Source organism: Parasteatoda tepidariorum, chromosome 4, assembly GCF_982258835.1.
Source record: "Parasteatoda tepidariorum strain Cologne lab strain chromosome 4, Ptep-v5.0, whole genome shotgun sequence".
Taxonomy (NCBI): Eukaryota; Metazoa; Arthropoda; class Arachnida; order Araneae; family Theridiidae; genus Parasteatoda; species Parasteatoda tepidariorum.
In genome coordinates this window covers 42,053,999-42,066,982 of record NC_141758.1, presented here as the reverse complement: position 1 = coordinate 42,066,982, position 12,984 = coordinate 42,053,999, and the positions used below count along the sequence as shown (strand labels likewise).

Here is a 12,984-nt window from a genome sequence, read left to right as displayed (position 1 = left end):
GGTATTTAGCCCTGCCCAGTCGCTATGATGCCACATCAAAATTCGTTTCCTTAAAGTAAAACATTTGATTGGTCGAAATTTTCTGACGTGGAAAAAACTACAAAATACTAATTTCAGTTTCTAAATATTGTTAGAAAGTTTTACTATCGCATTTGAGAAAGAAAAATGATATTTAGCTATTATAATCTCAAGACTTCTTAGATATGTGATATGTTACATCTTGCATTAATATGATATAAATCTAGTACTAGGCTCAATTCTCAAAACACTCTTTTAAAGTTATAGATCTTAAAGCGAGCTAAAGCAAGCAATCAAAAACGGTAACTAATAAACAAAAGACATGAAATTAATAAACAAATAGAAAAACAAGGGTTTTAATAAAAGTTTTGCTATATTAAATTATATTACCTCGTATCTTTTAAGAAAAGAAAACATTTTGTTCTTTGTATTGTTACAGTTTATATATTTCTTATATAGAGCAATGGTATTTGCAAATGGGATTTTCTTCCTATTATTTTCCTTTTTGTAGTATATTAAATATACCGGTAATTATGTAAAAGTGGAGATTTGTTACCATACTACGGGTTTTAATAGTCTTTAATTATAATTTACCTCGTAATAAATATCGACAGTTATAAGTAAAGGTTAAATTTTCTCACTAAAATATATAATTTATTAAAAGATTCTACAAGGTGCAACTGTTGTAAATTTTTAGTTCATAACATTGTATTACGGAAATATTTAGTATATTCAGCGGAATTTGAGAGTTTACTTTAGTATATTTTTTATAGAAAATGATATGAAGTTTAAATTTGTCTTCACTTTAACCCCAAAAGGAAACAACTTTAAGATATTAGTCATTAAAAAATATTTAAAAAAAAATTATATTAAACAATCATTAATATAAATTTTTGCTCGTGTACTTACATATAAATTTCATATATGATGTACAAGTTGTAACATTCAGCTTTAATTCATATTCTATCTAAAAACCTCTTCTCGCCACATAGTTTAGAGTTGTAGAGAAGAGCACATTTTATACTTCTCTCGCAAACTCATAACAAAATTTTCCCTTAAAAGTTTACCCTACACATCTACTTGAAATAGTTCAATTTTGTAACTATAGTCATCGACAATTCAAAGGATAGGCGAGGGGAGTTCTTAAGATAAACAAACTATATATGTTACTTATTTTGATATTTTTTTATACCATGAGTTCTTAAAATTGTATCTATTTTATTTATTTAATATTTTCAATAAATCTTTCTACTATTTTCCTAGTGAATATTTTAACTCATTTTTATTAAATAAGATTTTCTCAGACATACTTTTAATTCCTCTCTTCATTATGAGACATTTCTTAAGACCAATTTTTTAATTAAAAATTTTTTTTATCGAGGTTTCATGCAACTTACATTGAGTATAAGATTTTTGGTGTACTCCAAAACCTAATTAATTTGAACACCTCGGTTAAATTAAATTAACTGAAAAGCGTTTTTTTTCCACATGCACACTTGGTTTTTTTCTCCCTTAATTTCAATAATACATTGTCATATTTCCTTTTCAGGTAAAACCTTCAAAATAATAAAAAATACTCAATAGTGCATGAATACATAAAATTGATAATTTTATGTTAAAAACAAATAAGCTTTTTGTTTCTTAAAGTAGTTTGTTGCTTTAATTTTTTTTTTTTAGAAATGTAGAAGTTGTAATTTTGTTGCTCGTCGTTTCAAATTTTCTCAAGAATGTAAATCAATGGAATCGGCTACTGATTCAGAATTAGTTGCTGCTCTGAACTAGTAGGAGTTAAATATATGCACAATTATGTTAGTGAAATTAAATTTAAATATTTTTTAAACATTAGACAAAAGAACATACATTAAGTTAACGAGCAGAAATTAAACTTGGATACTGTACAGCATTATAATTAAAAGAAAAAGCCTTAATTTTCATTTGTTAAAAAAAATATCAAAAGATTCTGTTTTAATTGAAATATTTTGATTATCAGAAATAAACCCAGCTGCTGGTAAATGAAATCTTATTGCATTTTATATAATTTGCATTTTAAATGATTTGCATTTTAAAATATTGCTTTTTAAACCATTTGTTTCTTAAATTATTTGTTTTTTAAATTATTTGCTTTTTATTTCAGGGATTACCTTGGAAAGTTTTAATAGTTATTGCTGTGGTCATTGCTGCTCTTTGTCAAATAGAAGTCACTCAAAATAAATGGGTAATATCTAAGGCTATTTCTCTTAAGTCTTCATTGGAGGATACGTATAGCTTCATAACTTCTTTGGATTATGTTGATAAGGTATGAATTTTTTCATCCTTCATAAAATGCAATTTCTAATACTCTTTTATTTTGACATTGATGTTATTATTATTATTTTTAATTCTATCAAGTAAACCCCTAAATTTATATAATATCCAGATGCTTTCAAAACATTTTTCCTCTATTTTGATCAATGAAGAATTATATTTAGCTGTCTTCTTATTCAGTTTTTTTTATATAAATTTAATTAAAATAATCTATTAAAATTTTGGAATTTTTTTTAAAAATCATTATGTTTAATTTGTAGTAGGTTATAAAATCTATATTATTAACTACAGATTACATTTTATAATGAATAAAGCTAGAAAAATCTCTAAGATAAGATTATAATTGATTAATTCAGTGTTATGAATGACTCTAACCCTCTTTAACCATTTCAATCCTTTTTCTATTCATCATGGATGAGATGTGTTCCAAGCTAAAAATTATTTAGAATATTTTTCCATGTATGTGTCAACTGCTTCAAGACTGATATTTTTTTTATAAAAGTTCTAAAGTCTTGTTTAAAAAAATTACATTTTGTGGCAAAAGTGAAACAATAATCATTTCTCTCTGGCTTATATTAGTGATAAATTATTTGTGCTCTATTTATAATAAACAATATTTGTACATGTTCCAAGCAAACAATTTGTTGTTGAAAATTGCTTTAAAACTAATAAAACTTGCACATCAAACTGATAAAAAGTTTGCTGCAAATACCCAATGACATCATTGTTATACCCTTCTGAAGAAATGAAATGAATGCATATAATGTCTTTGAACTTAAAATGAACTGATCGAAATAAAATATAGTTAATGATATTGAAAATTAATCATTGGATATTTCAGTTGTTTCCTTTTGTATCATGAGTTAGAGAAGCTGATGTGTGGTGGACCTCTGCAAATCGGCAAAATTTTTTATACTGTCTACACTTGGTTACGCTGATTATAATTAACTATGATATAATGTTGTCAATTGTATCTGAAGAATTGAAATGAATGTATATAAAGCTTTTAAATTTAAGCTGAACTTATAAAAATAAAATATAGTTAATGATATTGAAATAATAATGATTGGATATTTGAGTAGTTTTCTTTTGTTGCATAAGTTACAGAAGCTGAAGGGAGATCCATGGAAATTGCTAAATAATTTTATGCTGTTTCAAGTTTGGTTCCACTGATTACAGTTAACAATGCTAAGAATACAGTTAAATATGATGACAAGATATTATTGTTTATAGTATCTTACTAAGGAATTGAAATGAATGTATATTCTTTTAAATTTAAACTGAACTTACCAAAATAAAATATAGTTAATAATATTTGTTGCGATACAGCTAGCGCCATCTAATTAAAATATTTTTAAACTTCCATTATTAATATTCAGTAGTTGTATTCTGGAAACCACCAATGGCGGATGTAAAATTACTTACCCTTTCATTAAAATTTGTTTTGTTATTGAACCCTTGTGTACTTGCCTCATTTGTGTTTTTACAATGAGTGAACATTTTGCCTTTATTCTCAGTTTCGAATAATTAAATCGGGTAGATTTCATCGGAGAACCCCAGCTTATTTTTTAGAAATAGTATTGTTAAAATATTGAAACAATAATTATTGGATATTTAAGTAGTTTCCTTTTGTTGCGTAAGTTACAGAATCTGATGGGAGAAAATTAACAATGCTAAGAAGGCAATTAAATATAATGACTAGATAATATTGTTAATTATATCCTTCTAAAGAATTGAAATGAATTTATATGCCTTTAAATTGATGCTGAACTTATCAAAATAAAATCTGGTTAAAAATATTGAAAAAATTATTGCATATTTCAGTGGTTTCCTTTTGTATCCCGAGTTAGAGAAGCTGATGGGAGACCTCTGGGGATCGGCAGAAAATTATATGCAGTTTATGACATTCCTGGTTATGGTAAGTAGTCTGGATTTTAAATAAAGAAAAATCAAACAGTTTTTTGTTTGATAAAAACTATTCAGATCTTTTTCCGTTGAAAAATTCATGATCAATTTGTAATAAAATTTTATATCCATATCTATCTCCTGATAAATATGATCAAAATATTTATCAGGAGAAATAATAAATTGTAACAAAATTTTTTTACATTAAATAATCTTTTTTTATTCTTTTTTCTTGATTATAATTTTGATTTAAATTGTTGTTTAAAATATTCAATGTAAATGCTTTTATAGCTTGATCTGAAACTTTTTTAGTGTTTTTTTAATTGAAGGATATTTTTTATTTTCAAATAAAAATGAATGATCATTCGAAGCATTAGAATGAATGATCAAATGAAGCTTCATTAGTTTTGTAATGTAATAGTTTTTACGTTGTTGATATAATTTAAATTAGCTGCTTTTTATTGGTATAATTTTGATCTCTTTTATTGCTATTTCTATCAACAGTTAAAATATATAAATACATATGTTACTCTTTCCATGTTATAAAAATCAATTTTTACTTATACAATAAAGAATGTAACTCTTTATTTTGTTTCATTTTATTTTCTTTAATTTAAATATCTGCACTCACTTACATAAAATATTTTATTTTCTAACTTTTTCATCTATTCCCCTGTTTCTTATTAGCAATATTGGCAGAAAAAATGACTTTGCTCAGGGTGATATTTTTTTTCCAACATTGTGGCAGGTAGCGTGTTAGTAACTGCTAAACTCAAAAACGATGCCGTTGTGAAAAATTTATTTAACTGTAAATCAAAATTATAATTACATTCTAAAATTGCATAAGCATTTTGTAAACATATGAATGCATTTTTTTATAACTTTTTATCTATTTCAAAATTATAATTACATTCTAAAATTGCATAAGCATTTTGTAAACATATGAATGCATTTTTTTATAACTTTTTATCTATTTCAGGTGAATATTTAATGCTCTATAAAGTTACTGAGTATAATAGAGGCAAGCTTATTGCTATTGAAGGGGAAAATTTACTAAAGCCGAGAATTGAATTTCGGTTTGTCAAAATAAAAGAAGCTGAAACTAAATTGTTGATAGTTATTACTTTCAGAAGATTAAGTTATTTTTTCCAGGTATGTTATCTTTACATATTTTATTTTTAGTGCCATGTTTTTAATATTTTTTTAATATCAAAAATTTTATGTAGTTTATTAATGTTTTGCTATGTTCCTTTTTTGATATATTGCTCTTTTTTATTGTATTGCTTATGCTTATTTAATATATATTCAGTATTTTGATGTATGATTTTTTTAAATTTGTAAATTCACTAATCAATGCTTTATTGGTGTATATCATGTGATTTTCCTGTTATGTGTTTTTTTTGCTTATTATTTTTTATAAGCTAATGATCATATAATTTGTGTTGTTTTAAATTATTTTGTTGAAAGTTTAATTTATTATGCAAGTTTGCATTGTTTTGTGCTCTGCAAAACTGATATAGATGTTTCTTATTGGAAGACTATCTTCATATCTACCTTAATTTCACTGAATTTCATTATTGTCATATTATTTTAGCATTAAAAAAAGGATAAAATGAAGTTAAGTGTTAAGCAGAATTAGTTATCAAGTATAAAAAATAAAAAAAAAGAAGAAAGAAGTTAAGAAATAAAAGAAAACTATTTATCATGTTAACAATTAAACAAAATTGATCTATTGAAAATGGGAATGAAATCTAACTGTTCATGAAATCTAACAGAATAAATTCAAAGGATGGAGGGATTGTAAAACATTATATTAAAAAAAAAAAAAAAAATAGTGGTAAAACATCGTTCTAGATTTTCATTTTTTTATGACATCTACATATTGTTAGACTTCTAAATTTTTGATTGTTAAAATATACTCAATTCAGTAGATGAAATTAGGTAGAAAAAAATGCAGCCATTTTTTCAAATTATGCTGTGGATGAATGAATGAATTTGTAAAACTTAATAATTAGAACTAAATTGTTACAAAATTAATTATATCAAATGTATTTTCTTATATTTACTTTCAGTTTATTATTTGGAAAGTAAAAAAAAATTATGTTTTCTTTAATAGTAATCACTAAATCTCTAACTTTTAATAAAATATTAATGATAAATTTGTTTTTAAATATTAAAGGAAAGTTAAAAATTTCTATAAATTGAGTAAAACAACTCTCAATTGTTTAAATTTGTGTGTTAGGTGATACATAATTCATCCACTTTAGTATAATGTTTAAACTTCTTTCTTTTATAAAAAATTCACTACCTTTTACTGTTTTTTTTTTTTTTTTCATTTTCTATATTGATATTCTTTATTTTTTTATTTTATTTTTTTTTAAATTTAAGACAGATTGCATGGAATTTTGTAAGGCTAAGTGCCATTCCCCAGGTATAATGAGCATTGTAGAGTTAAGATTCAGACGTTCATTGGCATAAATTGGTTAGATTCAGTTATAGCCAATTAAAGGTTCAAGCATAGAAATTTTTCAGCTTTTAATCAACTAGGACTGGACACTGTAACTGGTTAAACCTAGTTTTATCTTCAATTCTTGCTTTTTCTGTAGCATATACTGCACATAAAAATGGCAAACACCTATCATATCATTTGATTTAATAATTTTATTTTCACGCTTTAGAACTCAATCCTAATGGCTTGAAGGCCAACTTTAAACATGTTAATTTATGTCTGTAAGCGATATTTTAAGTTACAAAATCAGGCACTGAAACTTACTTTCTGTGGAATAAATATGCCTTTTATTGTTGAATTTAGATACTAGCCTCACATAATATGGAAAAAGCTGCAATCTAGAAAATATGGCCCCACTCATTTGCACAGAGTGCAATCTAAAGTTTGGGCCGCTTTTGCAAATTTTGCTTTTGGTATATTTTGTCTCATCTCTGGTCTAGAACTAATGGAATTATCACTGAGATTAATGGAGAATCAAATATTTTTGCATGCAGCTATAAAACTTGTTTATCTAATGATAATTCCATGTAAAAAATTATATTTATGATTATTTTTTTAATATTTTGGTTATTAGTGGTCTAAAACTTTTGAATCAACGCAAAATAAATCTATGTAATTTTAAATGATATAATTTTAAATTTTAAAGGAATTGGTCAAATACTTTGTGAGAAATAGAGGTTTAAAACTATGTCTTCTTTAATGTGGGGAAATAGACAAAAAGTAAAATCAACATTGAATAGCCTGAACTGTCTACTACTTTCTTGACTAAACTATTTGATCATATTTTCAAGATAGTGGCTATTAAATAATAGTTATAAAAAGTTTTCGCTTTTTAATTTGCACATTGTATGTAATGCAAGTTTATAAATAGTAATAATTATTATATTGATACTAAGACGGGGATAGCCTGGTTCATAGTGCACTGGGCCCATGTCCAAGAGGTTGTGGGTTCGATCCCTGACAGCCGAAGACTCCTTGTGTAGTAAATGGTGAGTGGTGCACGTTAAATCTGTTGGTTCACAAAGTCCTCCATGTTGCCATAACAAATAATACCTTTGGGGGGTACTGATTCAGGAGTTTCCTTGTCTCCTGGATTGGGTTCAAAATTACAAGAGTTGAACATTGGTAGCTGTAAACTCAAAATTGGGTTGGCTGTTCAACGACTGTTATAAAAAAAGAAGATATTGATACTAAAATTGCTTATTAAGTTAGTATATATGAATTGTTAATATTAAGTTAGTATATAGAGTTGAACTTAAAAATGTGGTACTTATTTAAGATAAGTACCTTATTTATTTACTTTTTGAAATTAATGATATAAATTTAATATTATTTTTATTTTATTTTTCAGTATACAATTGCACCTATTTTGAACTTTTTAGTGAATCAAAAACTACAACATTCTTTATTCTTACTGAAATCTGTTTTTCCTTACTAAACAAGAAAACAGTTGAAGTTGGTTAAATAAATTGATGGAGGATTACTATTTTGCATTTTGTGTCACAAAGTAGAAAATGCACTGATGATATTTAAGAAACCGACTGATAAATCACAATATTTCTTAGGCGCATCAATTAAGCTGTAAAAAATATATATTTATGTATATTTGAAAATGTTTAATGTAAGCACATTTATTTTAACCGTGAAACAATTAGATACCACATTTTTTTAATACACTAGTTTCTGTTTTCTTGACTTGTCATACTGTAAACAATATTTATTAACTTTATTTTGACCTGAGTAGATGTTTCATGTGGTTTTAAATAAATGTTTTACTTATTTTACTTTAAAAATTATATTTAAGTACAATATTTTGATTGACTGTAAATTTAGCTAAATGCTGTTTGCTCAAAGAAATATATGTAGAATGCATATTTTTAATCTCTAAAATTTCTCAATATGTTTAATTGTCCACTGTATTCATTATTATATGACAGTTTAATAATACATTTTCTGTGATCTATTTATAAAGTGATAATTTATTTTCTGTTTCAAATGTGTTGTACTTATTAAAAAATAGTTTTCTTTTTTTTTCTTCAAAAAGTGCTTAATAAGTGTAACATAAAGTAATGTTTGGAAAAAAATTCCAGTAATTTATTAATCCAGTAATTTGGAAAAAATTTCTGGTGATATCATTTTAAAATTTTGCTTGTTGTTTTTTGGCTTTACGTATTTTTAAGGCATGACTGTTGATGTTTTGTTTTAAGCATTATTTGAGCTTTTTAAACGTAGTTTTTTTTTTCTAACTGATATAGTTGAAAAATTACTTTGATGTTTAAGTCTTCTTATAGACTAGTGCTAAACTGATTGTTTCTGTTACTAAAACAATTTGCATAAGTTTTTAATAATTTTTTTTATTAATATACTGCACTATCCAAGATTGGCATGAATGTCTGTATTAAGGAGGATGTAAACTTTGTTATGATGGTAGTAAAGAACAAAAACAAAGTAAAATTCAGAAATAAATTATATTAAAGTAACATACAAGTTTTAATGACACAAAGGAGCATCATCTTCCATGTACAATGCAATATAGAATACTTTATGTGTTTTATTTCCCAATATCTTTGTTTTATTTACTTGTTACTGCTCTTTTGTAATTTTTTTTTCCTTTAAAATTTTTCTCATCTGCATTTTGCACTATTCTTAGTGCTTCCGTAAATCTTTAAAACTGCTATTTTAGTTTTTCTTAATAAAGTTTGCCTGCAAGTTTTAACATTTTGGTATTATATTGCTTTAACATTTTGGTATTTGGTTATATATTGCTTTAACATTTTGGTATTTGGTTATATATTGCTTTTTTTTTGCGTTTCTTTTTACCTTTTTTCACTGCATTTGAGGAATATCTAACTGGATAACCTTAAAAGCATGTTTAAGATAAAATGTTAAGTCTATTCATGGAACAAAAAATATACATAGACACAAGTATAAGCATTTTAAATTACTAAAGAATCATTCAAAATGTTTATAAGTGTATATTTAAAATTAAATATGCATGTTTTCTTTAAAATTATTACTGAGATTTGAGCGTCAGCGGCAGTTTGAAGTCCACCCCGCTCCAGATTGATGGGTATCAGCTTGTTTCTTAGAAGTGAAGGTTTCTTGTGTATGCAATGTTGACCACCTTGCCACACTCATGATTGTTACAAAATTGTAGAGCCTTAATCTCATGACTGTCTGGCTCACAACGAGCTGTTGCAGTAATGCTTTATTTTAATATATTCACTAACGAATTTAAGAAAAAGTAAATTCCTTATTTCTTACTACTTTTTTGAATTAATTAAAAAAAAATTTTTTTTGTATGCATGCATCCATAAATTTATCTATTGAATCCGAATAGATTATTTTAAGGAAACCTATTATACATTTTAATTTCTATTCCCAAGTACCAAATTATTTTTTTAAATAGTTCTTTATTTTGGGTATTTATTTAAGGATTGTTCATGAATTTTTTCAAGATTTGAATTTTGTGCTTGTTGTGCATTAATGTGTTGTATACAGACAAAATGAGACAGGTGGCTGTTCAGCGTTATTACATAATGGAGCAATACTCTATAGAATAATGCCCTTTCATTGTTGGGAAATATTTAGAGTCATTCTTTGCTCATAAAATGTTCCGCATTGGTGGTCAAATTGCCTAGATCATGAAATTCAACCCTGTTGTATGATTTCTTTTTAAAAAAGATCTAGGGTATATGCCAAGAAGCCCATAACTATACTTGCCTTTAAAGTGGGAGTTTATTGCTGTATCTATGGTTTCCAGCCTAATATGTGTAAAATGGTCACGGAAAATTTCTGTAAAAATGTGTATTGTGTCAGCAAACTGGATTAAGTCATTTATCTGGTGTGCTATTCCATATATAACCATATGCTGTTTCTTGTGAATCAATAAAAGTTGAAATTTTTAATTCAAAAAATTTTATTTTCTGTATAAATTATTTCTTGCATCAAATATAGAGAATACATGTTGTTCCGTAATATTTTCTAAAAATTTTTTTATTGATTTAAATTTGGCTAATTTAAAAAGAAACTAAGAAATTAAAAAATTTTCAATTTCGGCATATTTAGCTCAGGAAAGAAATTATTTTAAAATTTTTTCTAGGCGTGTCATTTTAAGAACTATTTTAACTTATTTTCGTTTTGACCCCCTCAAAAATCTGTAAGTAACATGAACTTATATTGTTTCTAATTTTTCCTGTACATTTAAACTATTCCTATTTTCTTGTGTGTTTATGTTGGTTTTAAATAAGTATTTTATACTATAAGCTTATTTTACTTGGACTATTTTTTCTTAATTACTGAAAATGAACAAATCACTGCCATTTGCATAGAATTGTGATAGTCTATTTTATTCCATGATTTATTTTTGAATATTTGTGTTGCCATTTAAATTAGTGTGATTGCATTTTTATTGCTCTTAATTTGCTCAATTAAATTAATATTTGTCAAAATCTTGTTATGTTATTCTTGTCTAAAATATAATTTCTTTGTATTATTTTTGTTTGAAACATAATAAAAGAACAGGAAATGCAAATTTTTAAATGTTCTGCATGCAATAAATTATTAACTTTGTATGCTTTTTCAGGAATATAAAATCCTTAAAAATTATTATATATATTTTTAATTACATTTACATGTAGCAATATTAATTAAAGTATAATTAGTACATAATCATTGATTGTATGTTACATACCTGTCAACCCTTTTATCACTTGGTGTCGCTTTGTAGGCACCACAACTTCGAGGAATTCCCCAAAGCTTTTTTTTAAAATTAACATGGTTAATGCTGTTTTAGGCAGGAAACTTAAAATACAAAGTATCAATTTCTTTGTATTATTATATTGAAAGATTATCCGTAAGATTTATAGCAATAAAAGTGTTATTTTGCTGTAAATTTTTATTATTATTTTTTCCTTTTTGTGAAAAATCTCAAAATATTGATGAAATAATATTGCTCAAAATGTTAGAAAGAAATTATTATTTATTGTATTATTGTTTTTGTTTTTTTAACTTGTGATTATCATTGCTAAGATTATAACATTTGTTAGGATTTTATTAAGAATCTGTTTGAATACGAATTAGTCACTGAGAAATTTGAATTTTTTTATTTAACTTTAATAAAATTTATTTTAATTGAAAAAATGGAAAACACAAATAATCTAGCACATTTATCTACAATTAATTGAGTGTTATCAATTCCAAATGCAATATTCTAATCAATATGCTAATATCAATTATGTAATCTTATTAGTTTTGGAATGTAATAAACATGCTTTATAAAGGCTTATTTTTAACTTGTTAAAATGTTTTATTTTATTTTTTTGTTTCTCTTAGAGATGCAGTAAATATGGTATGCCTTTTTTTCATTTATTTATTTATTTTGAGTATTTGTTTATTAATCCTTGTAAAAATGAAAATGATACCTTATTCATAAAATTTTTAATTTCTGTTTAGAGCAGCAGAGAATTTTAGAATTTTTTTGCTTAGAATTATTTTGCTTAAAATTAAACATAATGCGAATTTAATGTTTTGAAGAAGATTATGATAGTTATAACAAAATCAAAGACTTGTTTTAGCATTCAAAAGCCATTTTGTGCATAATACAATTGAAGGCGTTTTAGCAAACTGTTCTTTTTTCACAAATTTAGTACTTAGAATTCGAATACCAGGAATTCGATTTTGTATTGTTCCAGCGTTTCTAAATTTACACATCACTGTAGTTATTTTTTTGTGGATGGTTAAAATCAGATCAAAGCTCCCAACTTTTAAATTCATTAAAAATTAAGCTATTTCTTAATGCAGAGAGATCTTAATTAACCGTCTTATGAGAAAACATTTGTATGTTTTCTAACTAGTTTTAACAGTGGATATTTGCAATTACTGTAAAAAAAAATGCAATTACTGTATTATTATAGTCGGGAGTTTTATAAGGTTTTTACTGATTCTACTTGCCAGAATTTGTTGTTTAATGTTATATCAGAAAGTTCGACTACAAATAATAAAAAAGTATTGAAACCCAAATGCATAGTTTGTTTTGAAATAACACAGAAAAAATAGAGTTTTTGATAAATGAACAAAAATATTTCTTAAAGCAAAGTAGTATTTTTTCTTTTCTTTTTTTATAATTAAAATCACTTAAGAAGGTTAATGAATATGCAGGAGACTTACAAAGATGTGGGGTAAAGGTTACTTTCAAATAAACAGATTTGAATCAAGAAAATTTTGAAATGAATAAATGCCTCAAATAA

The 12,984-nt window shown here is 25.2% G+C and overlaps 1 protein-coding gene across 1 annotated transcript; it reads left to right on the top strand.

The window, feature by feature from the left end:
- The first annotated feature begins 300 nt into the window (after positions 1-300).
- On the top strand, positions 301-10,653 carry LOC107456441 (uncharacterized). Its single transcript, XM_016074303.4, has 5 exons — positions 301-484; positions 2,153-2,314; positions 4,147-4,240; positions 5,207-5,379; positions 8,088-10,653. The coding sequence occupies exons 1-5, from the start codon at positions 482-484 to the stop codon at positions 8,172-8,174; spliced, it is 519 nt and encodes a 172-aa protein (XP_015929789.1). The 5' UTR covers positions 301-481; the 3' UTR covers positions 8,175-10,653.
- The last annotated feature ends 2,331 nt before the right edge of the window (positions 10,654-12,984 follow it).